Source organism: Atractosteus spatula (genome assembly GCF_055471065.1).
Source record: "Atractosteus spatula isolate fAtrSpa1 chromosome 10 unlocalized genomic scaffold, fAtrSpa1.hap1 SUPER_10_unloc_1, whole genome shotgun sequence".
NCBI classification, from domain to species: domain Eukaryota; kingdom Metazoa; phylum Chordata; class Actinopteri; order Semionotiformes; family Lepisosteidae; genus Atractosteus; species Atractosteus spatula.
Genome location: NW_028296612.1, coordinates 1,678,599 through 1,701,728, shown reverse-complemented (window position 1 = coordinate 1,701,728; position 23,130 = coordinate 1,678,599). Strand labels below are relative to the sequence as shown.

At 55.1% G+C, this 23,130-nt stretch overlaps 2 protein-coding genes across 5 annotated transcripts; one reads left to right on the top strand and one right to left on the bottom strand.

Moving 5' to 3' along the window:
* Positions 1 to 8,361, top strand: LOC148813376 (uncharacterized). Its single transcript, XM_088908356.1, has 5 exons — positions 1 to 1,199; positions 2,430 to 2,759; positions 4,701 to 4,979; positions 5,062 to 5,346; positions 6,200 to 8,361. The coding sequence occupies exons 2-5, from the start codon at positions 2,621 to 2,623 to the stop codon at positions 6,565 to 6,567; spliced, it is 1,071 nt and encodes a 356-aa protein (XP_088764482.1). The 5' UTR covers positions 1 to 1,199; positions 2,430 to 2,620; the 3' UTR covers positions 6,568 to 8,361.
* A 12-nt stretch (positions 8,362 to 8,373) lies between these two features.
* On the bottom strand, positions 8,374 to 22,989 carry LOC148813375 (putative flap endonuclease 1 homolog). 4 transcript variants are annotated; one of them, XM_088908352.1, is made up of 11 exons: positions 22,453 to 22,989; positions 20,519 to 20,609; positions 18,854 to 18,956; positions 18,517 to 18,565; positions 16,478 to 16,539; positions 15,475 to 15,611; positions 14,093 to 14,153; positions 12,870 to 13,001; positions 11,513 to 11,664; positions 10,511 to 10,652; positions 8,374 to 10,091 (listed from the first exon to the last, which is right to left on the bottom strand). In XM_088908352.1, exons 1-11 carry the CDS (start codon positions 22,532 to 22,534, stop codon positions 10,038 to 10,040), a joined length of 1,065 nt encoding a protein of 354 aa, XP_088764478.1. In that variant the 5' UTR covers positions 22,535 to 22,989; the 3' UTR covers positions 8,374 to 10,037. The 4 variants fall into 4 exon arrangements, with proteins under 4 accessions (XP_088764478.1, XP_088764477.1, XP_088764479.1 ...); XM_088908351.1 differs by lacking the exon at positions 18,854 to 18,956 and having other exon boundaries at positions 18,372 to 18,565; XM_088908353.1 differs by lacking the exon at positions 18,854 to 18,956.
* Between the last annotated feature and the right edge of the window lie 141 nt (positions 22,990 to 23,130).

Here is a 23,130-nt window from a genome sequence, read left to right as displayed (position 1 = left end):
GGGGTATTGGCTTCAACAACACAGCTGGGCAGCTTGTTCCCCACCCCCGTCACCCTCTGTGTACAGAAGAGCCTCCTGTCCTGGCTGGAGGAGCTCACCCATCTGTGTCTGGAGAGAAGCCAGGGTATCGGCTTCAACCACAGGGCTGGGCAGCTTGTTCCCCACCCCCACCACCCTCTGTGTACAGAGGAGCCTCCTGTCCTGACTGGAGGAGCTCACCCAGCTGTGTCTGGAGAGGAGCCAGGGTATCGGCTAGCTGTTGTTTCCGTTTCTGGGTGATATTTTGTGATGACAGTGTGACAGTGTCCAGGGGTTTCAGTGGAAGTGATTGAAGAGCTGGGCAGGAGAAAAGAGAGCACTTTGACAGCATCTTTCTGGTTTCTAATCCAGGTATTTTGTCATTTTTGTTATCAAATAATATGATTTTGTATTAACAGATATTTTATTTCTGGAGCGCACGTTTAGTTCAGCTCAGAGGCAGAGAAGTGTTATGAGACAATGGTAGCACATGAATCTTCCATCCACAGCCGACAGTAACTCCAAACTGAGGGTCAGAGTATTCCAGATGATTCCTGAGCTGCCAGTTTTTGCCAGTTCGTGTAAAATCTTGCTTTTCTTCATTACAGCAGAATCAGCAGCCATCTCACCCTGCAGCTCCCAGCTGGCAGCACCACTGGATCACCACTGGATCACACCACTGGATCACAGCAGGTGTGAGCCTGGTCAGTACCTGGAGGGGAGACCTCCTGGGAAAAACTAAGGCTGCTGCTGGGAGAGGTGTTAGTGGGGGCCAGCAGGGGGCGCTCACCCCGCGGTCTGTGTGGGTCCTAATGCCCCAGTATAGTGACGGGGGACACTGGACTGTAAACAGGCTCCGTTCTTCGGATGAGATGTAAAACCGAGGTCCTGACTCTCTGTGGTCGTTAAAAATCCCAGGGCGTCTCTCGAAAAGAGTAGGGGTGTCACCCTGGTGTCCTGGCCAAATTTCCCATTGACCCTTACCAATCATGGCCTCCTAATAACCCCCCTCTCTGAACTGGCTTCATCCCTCTTCTCTGCACTCTGGTGAGGCTGGAGGGGATCCACATGACCTGTAAAGCGCTTTGAGTGGAGCGTCCACTTAAATTGAAGGAATTATTGTTATTGTTATTCTTATTACAGGTCACCCACATGGATTCTGTTGCTGATTCTCTCATCAGGTGAGTCAGCTTTTGGGGACCCCTGGACTGACTGGACCTGAGGTCACAGACCCCCTGGACTGACTGGACCTGAAGTCACAGACCCCCTGGACTGACTGGACCTGAGGTCACAGACCCCTGGACTGACTGGACCGGGGACACAGACCCCCTGGACTGACTGGACCAGAGGTCACAGGCACTCTGGACTGACTGGACCGGGGACACAGACCCCTGGACTGACTGGACCAGGGACACAGACCCCTGGACTTTCTGGACCAGAGGTCACAGACACTCTGGACTGACTGGACCAGAGGTCACAGACACTCTGGACTGACTGGACCGGGGACACGGACCCCTGGACTGACTGGACCGGGGTCACAGACCCCTGGACTGACTGGACCAGAGGTCACAGACCCCCTGGACTGACTGGACCGGGGTCACAGACCCCCTGGACTGACTGGACCTGAGGTCACAGACCCCTGGACTGACTGGACCAGAGGTCACAGACCCCCTGGACTGACTGGACCAGAGGTCACAGACCCCCTGGACTGACTGGACCGGGGTCACAGACCCCTGGACTGACTGGACCTGAGGTCACAGACCCCTGGACTGACTGGACCGGGGTCACAGACCCCCTGGACTGACTGGACCAGAGGTCACAGACCCCTGGACTGACTGGACCAGAGGTCACAGACCCCTGGACTGACTGGACCGGAGTCACATACTCCTGGACTGACTGGACCGGAGTCACAGACCCCTGTATTAAGTGGACCAGGGTCACAGACCCCTGGACTAACTGGACTGGGGTCCCAGACTACTTCTCTCACTGGATTGAGGTTCTTCAGGACCAGGGTTGGAGACCCCTCATTTAGATGAGCCTCATCCTCTTTCCTGTTGGCTGATGGGACAGTGCAAGTGTCCCTGAGCCCACCAGCTCCAGATTGGATGTACTGTTGGATATACTGGGTGCAGTGGTTAGTGGTGTCCCATGTTTCCTCTGACCAGTCCAGACGCACGCTGGTGGGTGGAACTGGCTTCTGGGTGTGAGTGTGTGTCTGCCCCAGCAGTGTCTGTCTGCTCCAGCGTGTGTCTGACGTCTGTACCCTGCCTTGCACCTGTTGAATGCTGGGATAGGCTCTGACATCCCCGGCAACTCCGACTTGGAAATAGTGATCAGAAGACGGAGGGATGGGATTGAATTTATTCCGAAATTCTTTCCCATGTTCTTGCTTGCTTTCCCCCATCGCCCAGTCTCCTCGGAACACGTCCCGGTGGCGGCGAAATTCGGGGATTCGGTCACTCTGCCCTGCGACGGAAAACCCTACAGCCTTGGGATCCCTGAAGACGCGCTCCAGGTTTTCTGGGAAACCCTGGATTACCGCGTCTACGAGTTCGTGGGCGGGAAGGGCTATCCTGACAACGGGTTCCAGGACAGAGCCGAGATGTCCCGAGAGAAGATCAGCCAGGGGGACTTCTCTCTGACCGTCCACCACACCACCTTCTCCGATGGCCAGATCTACGCGTGTTACCTCCTAACAGAGAGCAGACGCTTGCTTCAGAGTGTGGACCTTGTCATTCTAGGTATGTTTTTATATGGCCAGCAGCCAGATCACTCTGCAACTCACAGCTGGCAGCCCCCCCCCCCCCACTGGAGCTCAGCAGGTGTGAGCCTGGTCAGTACCTGGAGGGGAGACCTCCTGGGAAAAACTAAGGCTGCTGCTGGGAGAGGTGTTAGTGGGGCCAGCAGGGGGCGCTCACCCTGCCGTCCATGTGGGTCCTAATGCCCCAGTATAGTGACAGGGGAAACTGGACTGTAAACAGGCGCCGTCCTTCGGATGAGACGTAAAACCGAGGTCCTGACTCTCTGTGGTCATTAAAGATCCCAGGGTGTTTCTTGAAAAAGAGTAGGGGTGTAACCCCGGCGTCCTGGCCAAATTTCCCACTGGCCCTTCCCAATCATGGCCTCCTAATAATCCCCCTCTCTGAACTGGCTTCATCACTCTGCTCTCCTCCCCACTGAGAGCTGCTGTGTGGGGAGCGTTCTGGCGCACTATGGCTGCCGTCGCATCTTCCAGGTGGGGGCTGCACACTGGTGGTGGTAGTGGGATTCCCCATGACCTGTAAAGCGCTTTGAGTGGAGTGTCCAGAAAAGCTCTATGTAATTGTAAGCAATTAATAATAATAATATTTTTATTATTATTATTACAAAGATGGGGGTTACGAATATAGAAAGCACTGAGTGGGGATAATCAATAATCAATAATTAAATTGACCATCAGAATTCCCAAATTGTGTTGCCAGGAATATAGCCGAATGGTCAGTATAGTTAGAGGCATCCGAGATCTTTATCCTTTGGCACAGTTTCGGCAAGGGAGCAATACATCGGAGGCCAACTGGGTGGATCACACATTTCTGAAGAATGACGATGACACCGACAACTAAACAACACGACAGACGACATGTACTTTACCCTTATTCAAAGACAGGGCATCTCGGAGGTCAGTCTCCTGACCAGCCAGTGAAACCCACACTACTGCCCAGTGTTGCTGCCCGATTCTCCCTTCCCGTAATAAAACGCATGAGAATCTGGCTCCGTGTTTAACTCATCCAGCTCCCAATAGCCAAGGGAGAACGTTTTTGACCTGCGGATTCCCGATAGAGGAAATCAGGAGTTTCGTAAAATAACAAGTTCCCTTGGACATCGGGTCAAGTGCCGAGCTGGAAACTGGTCCGTAAGGCTGAGCTAAGGCGGAACTAACGTAGGGGTCTCATAACTCTGCGTGCAGGAGGTTCGGGAATGTCAGTACGGCTCCCATCTGTGAGACCTCTGGTGACGGGCTCAGTCCTCGGAGAAGTGAGCCGCTGTCCTGTCCGAGGAGACGCAGAGAAGCTCTCGACATGTCCCAGCATGTTCCAGGTTTGCACGAATCCATCACGAGTTGCTCTGTACTTTCTGTGTGTTTCAGATATCGACTCTGTACAGAAGAGCATATTAATGTGTTCATGTTACTCGTGTAGAGGAATCGCAGCTGAGATATTTTCTCATACACCGACACCGACACCTAGTGGTGGCGTGAGGCACTGTGAGAGTATCAGGGAGGTGAGAGGGAACGTTTTTTCCAACATCCTAAAACTGATCGGAAGTTCTGATGGCAGGAAATGTGCTTTTTCCCCCCCGAAAGAATTCATCTGTTTTTCCAGTTGTCCATTTCACCAAGAACGGCAAGGTGGCTGGCTTAATGACTTTATTGGGGATGTGTTTGTTCGTTCAAAGAAGAATTAAAAGGTGTAAAAAGTTAGTTTCTCCCTTTGATGAGGACAGACTGGATCAAACCAAAACAACATTTGAAGTGAATTGCGAATGTATTGAGTTGTGGTGCAACCGTAACTTGAACCTAACGTGCCTGGGGCGTGTGCTTGTGAAATTGCATTTGAAATGCAAAATGAAGCTGATCGCAGTCCAAACTCAGGGTGTTGTTGTCAAAATACATATTCAGCAGGTTTCTACCTGTCCCTTTTCAGCTCGCTCAGAAGTCCGCAGCCTGCAGTCCGGTGCCTCTCTGTCTCTCCCTCTCCACACTGCTGGTCCAGTGGAGGTGCTGTTTGATCCTGGAGGATCTGCCCAGTCTCCCAGGGTCTTACTGAGCGGCGCAGGGCTCCCTGGCCCCGGGTACGAGCAGAGAGTGTCGGTGCAGAACAGCTCTCTGAAGCTGCGTTCCCTCACTCCAGCTGATCAGGGGAACTACACAGTGAGGGACCTTCAGGGAAACACTATCAGCACTGTGACAGTCACTGTGGGAGGTGAGCAGTAGGGTCACTAGAGGGCTCTCTATTCTTGGCAGAGTGTGTTCTTATATCATCCTCTGTCCTGATTGTCTTTCAGCTCACAGAGACACTGTCACCCTGCAGCCTGGAGACTCTCTGTCTGTCCCCCTGTTCACTGGAGAGCCAGTGGAGGTGCTGTTTGACCCTGCAGGAGGTGGAAACTGGACCACAGTGTGTTCTGTCCAGAACAGCACAGCCAGCTGTGTCCCCCAGTACAGAGACAGAGTGTCGGTGCAGGACGGCTCTCTGACGCTGCACCCCCTCACTCCAGCTGATCAGGGGAGCTACACCATGAGGGACCTTCAAGGAAACACTATCAGCACTGTGATCGTCACCGTGGGAGGTGGGTAAATTCCGGTATCCGAGAGCTTTTTTCAGAATGCAGCTGCAAAACGTGGAGTGTAGCTCGTGCCTGGCCTGAATCCCTCTCCAATGGCTGAGCGATGTGTCTCTAAAGCTCTTGCAATGGCAGCTCAGCACTTGCAGTGGAACTACACCCTCAATCAGGACAGTGTAGGGGGGGGCAGTGCACTATGGGAGTTGTAGTTCCTGCCAACTGGGGAAACGCCCCTCAGGACTACATTTTCACATCCGCTGTCCGCATGTGGCCTGGCACTCCCGGAAAACGTCCCCACTCTTATGTCCGTCTTCCAGGCACCGGAAGTCAGACACGTAGCTGCTTGAAGGATTATTTTGCTCCAGAAATGGGGAGAAAAAAGAGCAAAATCGGACATGCAAAACTCCCCTTCCTGTCGGCGGTTGTGCTGTTGCACCTGGATCAGCTGGGGTTCAGGGCCTCGCTCAGGGGGGCCCCAACGGAGTAGGATTCCTCTGCCGGCCGCGGGATTCGAACCGGCAAACCCTTCCAGCCACTGAGCCACAGCTCCGCCCCAGTATCCATATCTGAACTGTATGTTGGGATCAGATCTCAAGCTCATTACATTATTCTTTATGGATATTAATTCCCCTTTTGCTACACATTGCGTTATTTTTTAGGAACATAACCTGACCTTACAGTTGACCTCTCTGTACTGTATTTGGTAGCTGCAAGTGAACCACAAATTCTGTTTAACTGGCGGTCTCTAACCTGCCTCTATTCCATTTATTCTTATGGGGAAAGAACTTGAAGTCAGAAAGTTCACGAGGATTATGATGAATTATTATTGTTGCCTTCCTCTTGTCCTCCGGTCTCACAGGACCAGCTCCTCCAGGACGAGCCCGTGTCCTCTCCATCCTCATCCCTGTCCTGACTGTCCTGTCCGCCCTGGGAGTCCTGGCTGGTCTGTACTATAGAAAGACCAGGAGAGAGAACCAGGCAGGAGACAGGCCTGCGATGTTCTCTGCCCTCAGAGATGGCGACGATGGAGAGACGGGAGACGAGGAGGCACAGCGAGAGAGGAGAGAGTCTGGGAGAGGAGAGATGCACACTGCTGGCGATAATTGGGAGATGGGAGAGGAGGAGGCACAGTCAGAGAGGAGAGAGTCTGGGAGGGTAGAGGTGCACACCGCTGGCGACGATGGAGAGACGGGAGAGCAGGAGGCACAGTCAGAGAGGAGAGAGTAGGGGTGCACACTGCTGGTGATGATGGAGAGACGGGAGAGGAGGAGGCACAGTCAGAGAGGAGAGAGTTTGGGAGGGTAGAGGTGCACACTGCTGGCGACGATGGAGAGACGGGAGAGCAGGAGGCACAGTCAGAGAGGAGAGAGTAGGGGTGCACGCTGCTGGTGATGATGGAGAGACGGGAGAGCGGGAGGCACAGTCAGAGAGGAGAGAGTAGGGGTGCACACTGCTGGTGATGATGGAGAGACGGGAGAGGAGGAGGCACAGCGAGAGAGGAGAGTGGGAGAATAGAGGTGCACACTGCTGGCGATGATGGAGAGACGGGAGAGGAGGAGGCACAGCCAGAGAGGAGAGAGTCAGGAAGAGGAGAGACGCGCACTGCTGGTGCTGTCGGAGACACAGGAGATGAAGAAGCACAGACCCTCCCCTGTGCTGCAGTGACATAAGATCCGTCCTCATCTCCTGTTTGACAGGACTGTTGTAAGACCTGACATGAGAAGACCGAGATTCAAGATGTCTTTGTTGGCTGTATACAACGAGTGTATTGGAGTGCTTACTCGTTCAGCTGTACCCAGTCACAGCAGAGAAACAAACATAGGCACCAATGACAGACAGACATGGACTTAGAGAACAGACGTTATATATAATACAGCCAAGACAGGACATAGTGCAGTACCTCAAAGTGCAGGTGCTAATATGTGCAGGTGCTGATCTGAGCTGTTTAAGATGCTTGGGGGAAGACACTGTTTTTGAATCTATTCGTCTGTGTTCTGATACTGCGATACCTCCTACCAGAACCCAGGGGTGTAAACAGATCGTGGCCAGGGTGAATCGGGTCCCGCAGTATAGTTCGAGCCCGACTGTGGCAGCGGTCGAGATATATCCGGTCGATGGAGGGGAGCTCGGTCTCAGTGATTTTCTGCCCGGATCTCGCAACCCTCTGTATGACTTTTCTGCCCTGTACTGCGTGGCGGGTGTCTGGCCACGCGGGGGCAGTTACCTGCGTGGCGGGTGTCTGGCCACGCGGGGGCAGTTACCTGCGTGGCGGGTGTGTGGCCACGCGGGGGCAGTTACCTGCGTGGCGGGTGTCTAGGCACGCGGGGGCAGTTACCTGCGTGGCGGGTGTCTGGGCACGCGGGGGCAGTTACCTGCGTGGCGGGTGTCTGGCCACGCGGGGGCAGTTACCTGTGTGGTAACTGCCATACCACACCATAATACCACCGGTCAGGACACTTGCAATGGTATTACGGTAAAAAGTGGTGAGTGTTGACTCGCTCATCCCCCACTTCCTGAACCGGCGCAGGACGTGAAGGCGCTGGTGGGCTTCAGTGAGGATGGCAGCGGTGTTCTCAGCCCAGCTCAGCCTCTCGGAGATCCGGAGCCCCAGTTTCAGAGGAGCGGTGTAGCTGGGAAAGTTGTAGATGGGAGAGCGTAGGACGTATAGTTGTCTAGTGGCTCGAGGTCGGCTAAACCGGGGTGGAGCGGCGGCTCAGGATCCGCGCCTGGGGCTGGAAGGGTTTGCCAGTTCAAATCCCGCGGCCGGCAGAGGAATCCTACTCCGTTGGGCCCCTGAGCAAGACCCTTCACCCCAACTGCTCCAGGGGCGCCGTATAAATGTCTGCCCCTGCCCTCTGACCCCCCAGCTTCTCTCTCTCCCCGTCTGTGTGTCTCCTGGAGAGCCAGCTGGGGTCTGCGACAAGACCAGTTCCTCATGCCAGAAATTGTATAGGGTTCATAAAGCAACATTATCATTAAGCATAACTCAAAGCTTCCGAATTAAAAACGCCTTTCGACAAAGCACGAAGAAGCCTGTTTTGTGTCTTTGATTCTTTTTATTGGAAAAAAAAAACCCCAACGTACAGCAAACTTTTACATTAACAAGTGATCAAAGCAGCCGCTGCTAGCAAGCACTAAAAGTAAAACTACAGTCCAGGTCCACATTATCTTCAGAAAGGACTGTTCCAATTATCCAACGCTTGAAGTTACAACTTCAGTTCGGAACCTTATATCCGATTTATTATTTTACAGTTGGGTTTCCTTCAATGTTAATCAACTATATTTGCCAAGTTTTATATTTCTCTTAAAAGGTATGACTGCCTCGTCACGTCCCCGGTCAGTCATTTGGTGATTAAACGTCACACAGTCTGGACTAATAAACCCCAGAGCCCGGAAGAGTCAATACACCCTCTTCCTCCTCAGGGAGTGACTTCCTGGTCGGAGGTCAGAGGAAACAAAAGTATTAATACAGTTTTTTTTTTGTGTGTGTGTGAGGATGAGGAGGGTGATGAATAATAATAATAATAATAATAATTGTTGACACTTATAGAGCGCTTTTCTGGACACTCCACTCAAAGCCCTGTACAGGTCAGGGGGAATCCCACTACCGCCACCAATGTGCAGCCCCCCCACCTGGATGATGCGACGGCAGCCATAGTGCACCAGAACGCTCCCCACACACACCAGCTCTCAGGGGGGAGGAGAGCAGAGGGATGAAGCCAGTTCAGAGAGGGGGGTTATTAGGAGGCCATGATTGGTGAGGGGCCAATGGGAAATTTGGCCAGGACGCCGGGGTTACACCCCTACTCTTTAGTAGATGAAGGCGTTGGTGATGATGATGATGATGATGATGATGACTGCTGCTCCAGTTCTCTCAGACTTGGTCTTCGTCACCTTCCTGACTCCCTCATCCTCCCTCCTGCTCCTCTTGCTGACCAGGTCTGTGTGATTCCCTCTGCCCCAGGGGGGCACCTGACCTTTACTGCCCCAAGCCCCAGGGGTCACTAGACCTTTAGTGCCCCATGCTCCAGGAGTCATAGGATCTTTAGTGCCCTGTGCCCTAGGGGTTATTTGACCTCCAGTGTCTCACCCCAGTGTCAGGTACAATCGATCTTTTCAGATGTTCTCTTCAGCTCCTCCTGAACAGCGAAAGAACTCATCCCCTTTTACACCTGGCTTGTCAAAAGATGTTTTAATCTCAAAATGAACCTTTCAAGCCTTTTTCAGTAGAAAACAAACAGAAACCCCCTAGTCAGCCAAGTGTTTCGAATATATGGGCTGAGTCTCAGCTACAGAGCTGGACACCTTCTCCGTGTTCCTGATTTTCTCAGCCCTAGATTCCTTACATTCCTGCTTTATTTGTGTGGAATCAGACAGGAAAGGTCTGACTACCTCGTTTTTGCCAGCAGGACTCAGAAGGAGGAAGGTCCCATCAAAAGGAGAGAGAGAGAAACACTGCGGAGGAGGCACACCGGCAGTTCCGCGTCCGACCACTAGGTGGCAGCACAAGTCCGCCCCTCTCCCTGTCCTTGTCCGGCAGTACCCGACGCCGCAAGGTGCAATCCAGGAGGCCGCCGACGGCAGTGCATCCGCGGGTCCCAGGTCCAGCACACCGGCGCCCATAGCCGGGACCACGAGAGGTCGGCGCTGCCGTGCTGGGACCGCGGGCCTGGCGGCGCTTAAACCCACTTCCTGCGTCACTGGGCCCTGGGCTTCTTACAGCTGCCCTCCGCTTCCTCTGCGTCGGGAGCCTGCCGGGGGGAACCAGGAAGACGCAGATATTGGCCGCCAGCGCAGACGTGACCAATCAAGTCCTGTGCTGCGAGCCCGAGGGTCTGCCACAGAGTTGGTTGGACACCAGCACGGTGAGCCCCACCTCCCTCCTTCTTACAGAGACAGTAAACCGTGCCCCGATTTTGTTAAAACCTCTTAAGCCCCCTTCGGCAAGCTAATGATGCCGTAACGTGCGACGCTTCAGGAATCCCGGGTTCGAGGCTACGGCAAGAGTGCAGCGACTGTCTGGGCCCCATAGGGGGCGTCACACCCCCCCCCTTAATCAGTGGGGCTCAAGAGATTCAGCGCCCACGCCGGGCTGCACTCCCAGGGATCCGTGCATCTGGACCGCCAGAGGAAGAGGAAGAGGAAGAGGAAGACGTCAGCCGTGCCTCACCTGTCGCCGGCGGGTCACCCTGAAGAACTGGGTCAGCGACGTCTGCCTGCCCGCCGGCTCCCCCCCCGCCTCCTCCCGCTCCGTCTCGCGTTCCAGCAGGCCGGCGCGAAACCGCTCCAGCCGCCTCCGCACCCTCTCCTCCCTGTCGGCGACACGCGCGGCTGGGCCGTGTGAGAGGCTGAAGCAAATCCTGTCTGGACTACATTACCCAGAATACACCATGCGGGGGGGGGAGCCCGCCACCCTCTACCACCTGACCAATTGGTGGGAGGCTATTGGCCGAGTGATGGTTAAAAACTAGGAAACGGGCTTCCCCAGGACTTCTGCAGCCGGAGGAAGAGAGCAGAGCATCTGTTGCAGGAGCTTACTGAACAGGCGTTTAGCATCCAAGACGAGGTCAGGTTAGCTTTTGCGCTCAGTGGGGTATAGAGGGCACTTTCTTTCTGGATTTGTGTGTATCTGTTGCCCTTAACCCATCTACTGCGAGATACCAGTTACCCCGATGCACCCCCAGTTTCTCCGACTGCCTGGGTCACAGAGCTCCAGCTGTGCTCTGAGTGAGCACCGTTACAGCAAGAGCCACTCCAAAGGCTCAGTTTTTACCTCTCCTCCTGCCTCTCACCTCTTGTGGCTGAGCCCAGATGGCAGTTCTGAACTACATTACCCAGAATACAGTGGGAGGGGTGACCTGCCCATCCTTTGTCATCTGACCAATTGGAGGAAGAGAACTGCCTGGGACCCGCCTTTTTCGGGGGACCACCTCATATTGAAGTTAAGCTACAGAACAGAAAGAGAGTGGTCTGCTTGTGCTTTCCACACGCTGTGAGCCGAGGAGAACAGCAGTTTTGGAGGCAGCAGCTCCGCCCGGATGACCTCTGCCTGCCTACTGTTGACCTGGTGAGATGTCAGTGAACCCCACCTTATGCTAACAGCCCTCGCTGACCGCCTCTTAAACCGCCGCGGGAAAGAACTTTTAAGCTACACGCAAGGAAACAGACCCACTTCATGTGTCTCTCGCGGCACAGAAAGGTCACCAGCCCCTCCTCGTCCGGCTCCGCCCAGCTCAGGGCCTGACCGCCCCCGTCGCCCGCCGCTGCCTCCAGGAAGAGGCTGCGGGCTTCCTGGTATTTCCAGCACAGCGGGATGGGGTGTACCTGAGGGGGGGGGGAGGGGAGACGCGGGTCACATGCACACCGAATTCACCAATAATAATAATAATAATAATAATAATTGCTTACACTTATATAGCGCCTTTTCTGGACACTCCACTAAAAGCGCTTGACAGGTCATGGGGAATCCCACTACCGCCACCAGTGTGCAGCCCCCCCCACTGGATGATGCGACGGCAGCCATAGCGCGCCAGAACGCTCCCCCAAACACACCAGCTCTCAGTGGGGAGGAGAGCAGAGGGATGAAGCCAGTTCAGAGAGGGGGGTTATTAGGAGGCCATGATTGGTAAGGGCCAATGGGAAATTTGGCCAGGACACTGGGGTTACACCCCTACTCTTTTCGAGAAACGCCCTGGGATTGTTAATGAGCACAGAGAGTCAGGACCTCGGTTTTATGTCTCATCCGAAGGACGGCGCCTGTTTTATGGTATAGTGTCCCCCTACTACTGGGGCATTAGGACCCACATGGACCGCTGGGTGAGCACCCCCTGCTGGCTCACACCTGCTGAGCTCCAGTGGGGGGGGCTGCCAGTTGTGAGCTGCAGGGTGATATGGCTGCTGGCGTCAATAGGCATCAAGCACTGGGACACCAACAGGAAGTGTTGGGGGGGGAGGGAGGGAAGCTGATGGGTACTGGAACGCATTTTACCGGACTGGATGTCATTCCTTGGCAACCACTTCTCTTTTGTTACCTTCTTGATGTTCAACACATATGGGCAAGTGAAGTGGACCCATTTCCTTACCCTAAGGCACCTCAGGACCGTTCAAGATCCCACCTCCCTTGCCTGACCGCTACAACACCTACTGGATGCCAGCAGATGCTGCTTCAATGTCTTCCACCCCTCAGCCATTTCTCCCAGTGCTAACTGGGCAGGACTGTACCAACGTCGCCAAGCGTTTAATATAAACACACAGGACCTTTCTTTTTCCTTGTTTCTTTACCCAAACACCTTTCTGTTTTCTCTTCCACCCCTTTAATGGCTTAGCTGTCTTTTAAAGTCACTTCACAACACATGCCTCGTCTTAATTTCCTGCAGTTCCCCTCACGGGTTCAATAAAGTATCTATCCATCTTAACTGTCTGGCTCACTAGTAGCCATTTTGGCTCATCATAGCTCACGGGTTTGAGCCAAGATGGCTTCCTCCTACGGAAGCCTGCCAGGGACAATCAGATCCTGCCCTGCTTCATACCTCCCTGTTGATGTGAAGGACGACGTTCTCGATGGTCTTGTGCTTCCGGATCAAGTCCAGGGCCTTGCGCGGGCCCAGGCCCCGGATCTTCTCGCAGAAGTCGCAGCCTAGGAGGATGCACAGGTCCACGAACTGGAGGAGACAGCGAGCGGAAGATAAGATGCTCGGTCGGACGCTCTGAGCTGAGGAGGCACGGCACTTCACACCAAGGGTGGCGGGGGTGGGGAACAAGCTGCCCAGTCCCTGCTGTTGAAGCCGATACCCTGGCTTCTCTCCAGACACAGCTGGGTGAGCTCCTCCAGTCAGGACAGGAGGCTCTTCTGTACACAGAGAGTGGTGGGGGTGGGGAACAAGCTGCCCAGCCATGTGGTTGAAGCCGATACCCTGGCTTCTCTCCAAACACAGCTGGGTGAGATCCTTGTAATCAATGAATTACTAACATCCTACAGTCTAAGGTGCCAAATGGCCTCTTCCACTAATAATAATAATAATAATAATAATAATAATTGCTTACACCTATATAACTCTTTTCTGGAGACTCCACTCAAAGCGCTTGACAGGTCATGGGGAATCCCACTACCGCCACCAATGTGCAGCCCCACCTGGATGATGCTCCAGTCCGCTCAGCACACTCCAGCTCTCAGTGGGGAGGAGAGCAGAGTGATGAAGCCAGTTCAGAGAGGGGGGTTATTAGGAGGCCATGATGGGTAAAGGCCAGGGGGGGAATTAGGCCAGGACACTGGGGTAACACCCCTACTCTTTTCCAGAAACACCCTGGGATTGTTAATGAGCCCGGAGAGTCAGGACCTCGGTTTTACGTCTCATCCGAAGGACGGCGCCTGTTTACAGTCCAGTGTCCCCCGTCACTATACTGGGGCATTAGGACCCACATGGACCGCAGGGTGAGAGCGCCCCCTGCTGGCCCCCACTAACACCTCTCCCAGCAGCAACCTTAGTTTTTCCCAGGAGGTCTCCCCTCCAGGTACTGAGCAGGCTCACACCTGCTGGGCTCCAGTGGGGGGGGGGCTGCCAGCTGGGAGCTGCAGGGTGATATAGCTGCCGGCAATGAGAATGAGAAGACTTGGATTCAAAGCACATACAGTACAGCCGACTGGTTAGAAAAGGGCTCCTGCTTTACGGACAGACCTGGAATTTATTTCTTCCTGTTTCAACAGAAGCCGAAACGAAATTATAAGGCAAGAGAAACTTCCTTCTGTGCTCACCTGCTCCTGGGTCAGTCCCAGTATTTCCAGCACCTTGGGCAGGGAATACTCCACCACTTCACTGAGAGACAGAGAGAAGGAGGAATCAGGCAGGAAACACAGCCGCGCTGGCCCGGGGTCCTGCGTTAACTACGCCGCCTTCCTCAGGACCCCTGCACTTTCTAAACTCTGGGCTCACTTCTGATCAGGGGTCATTTGTGTAACACAGCGGGCTTTCTGCGCCAGCGGCCCCACCTGGGAGACGCACGGTGATCATTCTGTACCAGCAGCCCCACCAGGGAGACGCACAGTGATCATTGTGCACCAGCGGCCCTACCTGGGAGACGCACAGTGATCGTTCTCCACCAGTAACCCCACCTGGGAAACGCACAGAGATTGTTCTGCGCCAGTAACCCCACCTGGGAGACGCACAGTGTTCATTCTGCACCAGTAACCCCACCTGAGAGACGCACAGTGATCATTCTCCACCAGTAACCCCACCTGGGAGACGCACAGAGATTGTTCTGCGCCAGTAACCCCATCTGGGAGACGCACAGTGTTCATTCTGCACCAGTAACCCCACCTGGGAGACGCTCTGTGATCATTCTGCACCAGCAGCCCCACCTGGGAGACGCACAGTGATTATTCTGCACCAGTAACCCCACCTGGGAGACGTATAGGGATCATTCTGCACCAGTGGCCCCACCTGGGAGACGCACAGTGCTCATTCTGTACCAACAGCCCCAACTGGGAGACACACAGTGATCGTTCTGCACCAGTAACCCCACCTGGGAGACGCACAGTGATCATTCTGTACCAACAGCCCCAACTGGGAGACACACAGTGATCATTCTGCACCAGTAACCCCACCTGGGAGACACACCGTGATCGTCCTGCACCAGCAGCCCCACCTGGGAGACGCACAGTGATCATTCTGTACCAACAGCCCCAACTGGGAGACGCACAGTGATCGTTCTGCACCAGTAACCCCACCTGGGAGACGCACAGTGATCGTCCTGCACCAGTAACCCCACCTGGGAGACGCACAGTGATCGTCCTGCACCAGTAACCCCACCTGGGAGACGCACAGTGATCATCCTGCACTAGTAACCCCACCTGGGAGACGCACAGAGATCATTCTGCACCAGCGGCCCCACCTGGGAGACGCACAGTGTTCATTCTGCACCAGTAACCCCACCTGGGAGACGCACAGTGATCGTCCTGCACCAGTAACCCCACCTGGGAGACGCACAGAGATCATTCTGCACCAGCGGCCCCAACCTGGGAGACGCACAGTGTTCATTCTGCACCAGTAACCCCACCTGGGAGACACACAGTGATCATTCTGCCCCCCCCCTCCCCACCAAGGTTGAGGTGACCACTGCCAGCTCTGCTCCTCTCACCCTGACTTGCTGGCGTTCAGCTGGCGAATCAGCAGGGAGCCCCCGAAGGCGAGGGTGTCCATGTCCTCCGAGGCCACGGCGTGTACGTGGCCACTCTTCACCAGCTGGGCACACAGAGCCTCGCCCTCGCCCGGTGCCTGGAGAGAGGGAGAGGAGCACGCAGACCGGGACTGAGGAACCGAGGCAGAATTAAAGGGCAGGACAGGAGGCTCTTCTGTACACAGAGGGTGGTGGGGGTGGGGGACAAGCTGCCCAGTCTGTGTGGTTGAAGCCGATACCCTGGCTTCTCTCCAGACACAGCTGGGTGAGCTCCTCCAGTCAGGACAGGAGGCTCTACTGTACACAGAGAGTGGTGGGGGTGGGGAACAAGCTGCCCAGCCCTGTGGTTGAAGACGATACCCTGGCTCCTCTCCAGACACAGCTGGGTGAGCTCCTCCAGTCAGGACAGGAGGCTCTTCTGTACACAGAGGGTGGCGGGGGTGGGGAACAAGCTGCCCGGCCGTGTGGTTGAAGCCGATACCCTGGCTTCTCTCCAGACACAGCTGGGTGAGCTCCTCCAGTCAGGACAGGAGGCTCTTCTGTACACAGAGGGTGGCGGGGGTGGGGAACAAGCTGCCCGGCCGTGTGGTTGAAGCCGATACCCTGGCTTCTCTCCAGACACAGCTGGGTGAGATCCTCCAGTCAAGACAGGGGGGCGCTTCTGTACACAGAGGGTGGCGGGGGTGGGGAACAAGCTGCCCAGCCCTGTGGTTGAAGCCGATGCCCTGGCTTCTCCCTCAGTAACAGCCAAGTGAACTCCTTGGACCATTTAGCTCCCCTCTACAGGAGAGATCCTCCCAGAGTTTCTCTCTGTTAAAGCCTTTCCCGTTCGTATGAGAGGGAAGCAGGAAAAGGCAGGAGGAGGGAGAAAGGGCTTCAAGCATCCAGACAAGGCAGCGACAGACGAGACAGCAAAGGAGATGGCAACCGGAGGAGGAGGAGGAGGAGGAGGAGGGAGGCTCACCTGCAGGTAGGGCACACCCAGTAGCCTCAGGAGGCGCTGACAGTCCTCAGTCTGGCTGGAGGCTGGGGGGGGGAGGAGGAGGTCAGAGATAAGTTTCCATCGACGGCGTCACGAGCTTTGACAGATCCCCAGAGTTTCCGCGCGAACGGCGATGTGGCGCGGCCCTTCCCGCTCACTAGTCCCCCGCGATGACTTGACGCACTGCGATGGGCGGGCAAAAAACTACAGGTCGTGCAGCAGGTGTTGCACCTGAAAGGAATTCTTCCAACCTGATCTGCCTGCAGAGATAACAAGTGAGCAGTATGTGTGTCTGGAAGCCGAGAGCAGTATCCCTATGGGATTAAAAGAGACGGATCCACAGGCCCTGCGTGTTTACAGTGTCACAGGGCCACTCCCCCTCCCTCGTTCTGAATCCTAGAACGTGTCTCTACCGCAGACCTGGAGATTCAGTCCACAAGTTCAGTTTTACAAGTTACTAAGTCCATTTTACTCTCATTGTGGTGTGAAATGCACTCGTCAGAGCAGATTCTTTCTAAATCCCACGAAATATCAAAATAGCGTCGCAGTTCCCCTTTTGAGTTAATTTCAGCAAAGCGTTCTGGACCACAGCGAACACATTCTTCACTACCGGTCACGTTCACAAGCTTCTGTTTAGACGTTCTTTAAGGCTGTAGCTCGTTCTATTCCTCTAGCGTCATGCATGTGTTTAGCACTAAGGAAGTTAATTGGTGCGAGTGTCTGTGTGTGTGTGTGTGTGTGTGTGTGTGTGTGTGTGTTTTAAATTGTTCGTTTCCAAATTTCTGTATTTAACAGTGAATGTTAAGTTCAATTAGCAGGGTGTGTGAGTGTGCGTGTGTCCTGTGATGGACTGGTGTCCTGTCCAGGGTGTGTGAGTGTGTGTGTGTGTGTCCTGTGATGGACTGGTGTCCTGTCCAGGGTGTGTCCTGTGATGGACTGCTGTCCTGTCCAGGGTGTGTGAGTGTGTGTGCGCCCTGTGATGGACTGGTGGCCTGTCCAGGGTGTGTGAGTGTGTGTGTGTCCTATGATGGATTGGTGTCCTGTCCAGGGTGTGTGAGTGTGTGTGTGTCCTGTGATAGACTGGTGTCCTGTCCAGGGTGTGTGTGTGTCCTGCGATGGACTGGTGTCTTGTCCAGGGGGTGTGTGTGTCCTGTGATAGACTGGTGTCCTGTCCAGGGTGTGTGAGTGTGTGTGTGTGTCCTGTGATGGACTGGTGTCCTGTCCAGGGTGTATGTGTGTGTCCTGTGATGGACTGCTGTCCTGTCCAGGTTGTGTGAGTGTGTGTGTGTCCTGTGATAGACTGGTGTCCTGTCCAGGGTGTGTGAGTATGTGTGTGTGTCCTGTGATGGACTGCTGTCCTGTCCAGGGTGTGTGAGTGTGTGTGTGTCCTGTGATAGACTGGTGTCCTGTCCAGGGTGTGTGAGTGTGTGTGTGTGTCCTGTGATGGACTGGTGTCCTGTCCGGGGTGTGTGAGTGTGTGTGTGCCCTGTGATAGACTGGTGTCCTGTCCAGGGTGTGTGAGTATGTGTGTGTGTCCTGTGATGGACTGCTGTCCCGTCCAGGGTGTGTGAGTGTGTGTGTGTCCTGTGATGGACTGGTGTCCTGTCCAGGGTGTGTGAGTGTGTGTGTGTGTCCTGTGATGGACTGGTGTCCTGTCCAGGGTGTGTGAGTGTGTGTGTGTGTCCTGTGATGGACTGGTGTCCTGTCCGGGGTGTGTGAGTGTGTGTGTGTGTGTGTCCTGTGATGGACTGGTGTCATGTCCAGGGTGTGTGAGTGTGTGTGTGTGTCCTGTGATGGACTGGTGTCCTGTCCGGGGTGTGTGAGTGTGTGTGTGCCCTGCGATGGCATCCCCTCCAGTCTGTACTCCGCCTCGCACCCATTGCATGCTGGGATAGGCTCCGGCTCCCCCCCTCTGACCCCGAATTGGATGAGAAAACGGACGGATGGACATCGGATGGATGCCGGACGGATGCCGCGCGTCTCAATCGGTGTCGGTCATTCAGAGCGATCTGGTCTCCCACCTCTCTCCGTACCGAGAACCCGGCCTCCTGCCTCAGCTCGCCTCTCCAGCTGCGGAAGCAAACGGAAGCGTTTTACCTGCCGGTGCCGCCAGGCCTACCTTAAGAACTTGCTGTGCTGCTTTACACAAAGAGTGGTGGGGGGCGGAGAACAAGCCGCCTGGCCACACCGCTACCACCTTCCACGCGGGCTGAATCTTTCGTTTACCAGCCGTCTCAAACCTTGCCACGCCCCACCCCCGAGACGCTCAGCTTTACACGAAGAGCGGGCGGGGGCGTGGAACGAGCGCCCCGGAGATGGGGGGGGGGGGGGGGGGGCTTTTCCCGGCGACCGACTCACCGCGCCCCGCTTCTGCGCCGGCGGGCGCCCCTCGAACACGAAGACGGGCTTGATGCCGCGCTCCAGGAAGTGCAGCGTGCGGTAGAACAGGCCCATGACGGAGCTGTGGAGAGGGGGGGGGAGAAGCAGTGGGGTGGGTGATCATCTCCGCAGAAACCCCCCCCCCCTCCTCGAGCAGATCAACACTTAACACGACACAAGACACGCAACATGAGGATCACGCCTGCCGCACAGCACTGGGCCCCAGGGTTCAGCTTCTGGAGCCGGGAGGGGGAGTGCTGTCTGTGTGGAGTTTGCATGGCCTCACCAGGTTCTCGGAAAGTTTCAGTTTCTGCTGAAACCGAGTCCCTTTAGTCTGAAGGGAACTTCCAATACTGACAGCCTGAATATTCGACCAACGTAAGTAGCAGCAAAAAGAAAACAGACCCTGATGAAGTACAGGCTCAGTGACCACAGCCTGGACATTAGAAACTGGACACAGGCAGACCGGGCTGTCCAGAGAGGACAGGCTCAGTGCCCACAGCCTGGACATAGAAACTGGACACAGGCAGACCCGGCTGTCCAGAGAGGACAGGCTCAGTGATCACAGCCTGGACATTAGAAACTGGACACAGGCAGACCGGGCTGTCCAGAGAGGACAGGCTCAGTGACCACAGCCTGGACATAGAAACTGGACACAGGCAGAGCGGGCTGTCCAGAGAGGACAGGCTCAGTGCCCACAGCCTGGACGTAGAAACTGGACCCAGGCAGACCCGGCTGTCCAGAGAGGACAGGCTCAGTGCCCACAGCCTGGACACAGACACTGGACACAGGCAGACCCGGCTGTCCAGAGAGGACAGGCTCAGTGCCCACAGCCTGGACACAGACACTGGACACAGGCAGACCTGGCTGCCCAGAGAGGACAGGCTCAGTGCCCACAGCCTGGACACAGAAACTGGACACAGGCAGACCTGGCTGTCCAGAGAGGACAGGCTCAGTGCCCACAGCCTGGACATAGAAACTGGACACAGGCAGAGCGGGCTGTCCAGAGAGGACAGGCTCAGTGCCCACAGCCTGGACACAGACACTGGACACAGGCAGACCTGGCTGCCCAGAGAGGACAGGCTCAGTGCCCACAGCCTGGACAGAGAAACTGGACACAGGCAGACCCGGCTGTCCAGAGAGGACAGGCTCAGTGCCCACAGCCTGGACACAGACACTGGACACAGGCAGACCTGGCTGCCCAGAGAGGACAGGCTCAGTGCCCACAGCCTGGACAGAGAAACTGGACACAGGCAGACCTGGCTGCCCAGAGAGGACAGGCTGTGCTCCCACTGCCAGCGGGGAGAAACAGAGACAGAGGTGCACTTCCTACTGCACTGTGACAGATACTCTGGGATTAGAGAAACATTCTTCCCGAAAATCAGAAATCTAATCCCAGAGTTTCCACACCTGCCAGAATCACAACGGGTCCCAATCCTACTGGGAGAGGGAGGAGGGAACTCAGTGGAACTGGCAGCCCAGTATGTGATCTCCTGTCCCAGCCTGAGGAACAGTGAGTCTGTCTCCCAAAAATGCTCCAGCCGCCTACAGAATATGTCAATATGTCAATATGTCAATAGGCTCAGTGCCCACAGCCTGGACAGAGAAACTGGACACAGGACACGAGCCGAGACCGGGCCTCACCTCAGGTAGGCGCCGTCGCGGTTCTGGAGGCGGGGCAGGGCGGCACGGAACTGGCACAGCGTGATCGAGGTGTCCATGGCAACGGCCTTCCCTGGGGGGGGGAAGAGGAGGAGGAGGAGGAGACGGGAGACTGCGGTCACGGCGAGAGACTGGCACAGCCTGCTGCTCAGCTACAGGGGCGCTGGGGGCACTGGGACAGAGGAGCTGAGCGCTCACAGGGGTCACAGGGACAGAGGAGCTGAACACTCACAGGGGTCACAGGGCTCGGAGGAGCTGAGCACTCACAGGGGTCCAGGGCTCAGAGGAGCTGAACACTCACAGGGGTCACAGGGACAGAGGAGCTGAACACTCACAGGGGTCACAGGGGCAAGGAGCTGAGCGCTCACAGGGGTCACAGGGACAGAGGAGCTGAACACTCACAGGGGTCACAGGGACAGAGGAGCTGAACACTCACAGGGGTCACAGGGCTCGGAGGAACTGAACACTCACAGGGGTCACAGGGACAGAGGAGCTGAGCACTCACAGGGGTCCAGGGCTCAGAGGAGCTGAACACTCACAGGGGTCACAGGGCTCAGAGGAGCTGAACACTCACAGGGGCCACAGGGGCAAGGAGCTGAACACTCACAGGGGTCCAGGGCTCAGAGGAGCTGAACACTCACAGGGGCCACAGGGCTCAGAGGAGCTGAACACTCACAGGAGTCAAAAGAACTGAACACTCAGGGGCCAGAGGGCCAGGTGAGCCGAACACTCACAAGCTCAGTGATCTGATCATCTCATCCCGTCGTTTCTCGGACCGGACAGGGGTGTTCCCTACTCCTACTGCCCTTTGTGTAATTCAAATTGACACACTTAGCGTGGCGTCCTCCCCCACGCGAACAGCTCCAGAGCGCTTTCTGACGCTACAAGGGATTTGGGCGAAGACCGATCCCAGCCTGGTGGCGTTGTTCCTACGAGTGGAATAAAACCTGTGATGGACTGGTGTCCTGTCCAGGGTGTGTGAGTGTGTGTGTGTCCTGTGATGGACTGGTGTACTGTCCAGGGTGTGTGAGTGTGTGTGTGTGTGTGTGTGTCCTGTGATGGACTGGTGTCCTGTCCAGGGTGTGAGTGTGTGTGTGTCCTGTGATAGACTGGTGTCCTGTCCAGGGTGTGAGAGTGTGTGTGTCCTGTGATAGACTGGTGTCCTGTCCAGGGTGTGAGTGTGTGTGTGTCTTGTGATGGACTGGTGTCCTGTCCAGGGTGTGAGAGTGTGTGTGTCCTGTGATGGACTGGTGTCCTGTCCAGGGTGTATGTGTGTGTCCTGTAATGGACTGGTGTCCTGTCCAGGGTGTGTGAGTGTGTCCTGTCCAGGGTGTGTGAGTGTGTGTGTGTCCTGTGATGGACTGCTGTCCTGTCCAGGGTGCGTGTGTGTGTGTGTGTGTGTGTGTGTGTGTCTGTCTGTGAGTGTCCTGTTATGGACTGGTGTCCTGTCCAGGTTGTGTGAGTGTGTGTGTGTGTGTGTGTGTGTGTGTGTGTGTGTGTGTCCTGTGATGGACTGCTGTCCTGTCCAGGGTGTGTGTATGTCCTGCGATGGCATCCCCTCCTGTACCCCGCCTCGCACCCACGATTCCTACGAGTGGAATAAAACCTTCGGTTTCCGGCAGGACCCCGCACACAAGACGGGCTCCTTCTAGAAGCGCTTACGGGATGCAGTCCTGCTAACCTGCTCCAAAGTAACGCTTGCATTGTCACAACGGTTTCAAAAGCGCTCATTCGGAAGGGAATGGACGGTTCTCAGGGCGGACAGATGAGTTACTTTAACCCCAGAGCGGTGAGGAGGGAGCAACGTTTTAAACCAGCCTGCGGTCTCACCGCGCAGCGCCTCGCTTAAGACAGCGTCTGTGTAAGTCCATCGCAGTTTAAACTAAGACCCGGGGCGGGCAGAGCCGTGCGCTGACCTGCGTAGTCGCCGATCCGCTTGTGAGAGACGGCGCCCGGCGCCTCCCTGCGGATCAGCTCGGCCAGCTTGACGATCCCCATCCTCGAAGCTCGGCTCCAACCAGGAAGTGCCACCCCCCACCCCCGACCGGCGTTTCCGGCGCAGCGTCATGACGTCGACTTCCTCCCCTTTCAAAAGCATGGGAACGGGCGATTTCGATATTTTATTGTACCGTTTAATAGCAAATTTGGAAATTATTTATAGGAAATGTATTAGTCATTCTGGGCACATTTCACATTCATAAACCAACACGGTCTAACAATACTCCCCCTTTTAGTACTTTTGAGGTGGAGCTGAAACACTATTTAAATTCTATTTTTTCCTCTTGTACCTGTTTCTGATCCTCTGGTTGTAGTTGTTGTATTTGTAAATTCTTTATACGTTTAATATTTTTTTTTAAAAAAAGGCATGGGAATGGGTTGTGTAGGCATTTAAAGGTTTTTTTTTTTTAAATGGAAGGATTGTGATATTTTGTTGTACTAAGAGGATTTGGGGGAAAAAAAGCAAATGATTATTTATAGCGAATGAGCCATTCTGGGCCAAGTTAACATTCATTAATTAACAATACTTCCCTTTTTTAGTATTTTTTAAGATGGACTTGAAACATTTATTTGAATTCTATAAAAATTCCAAAAAG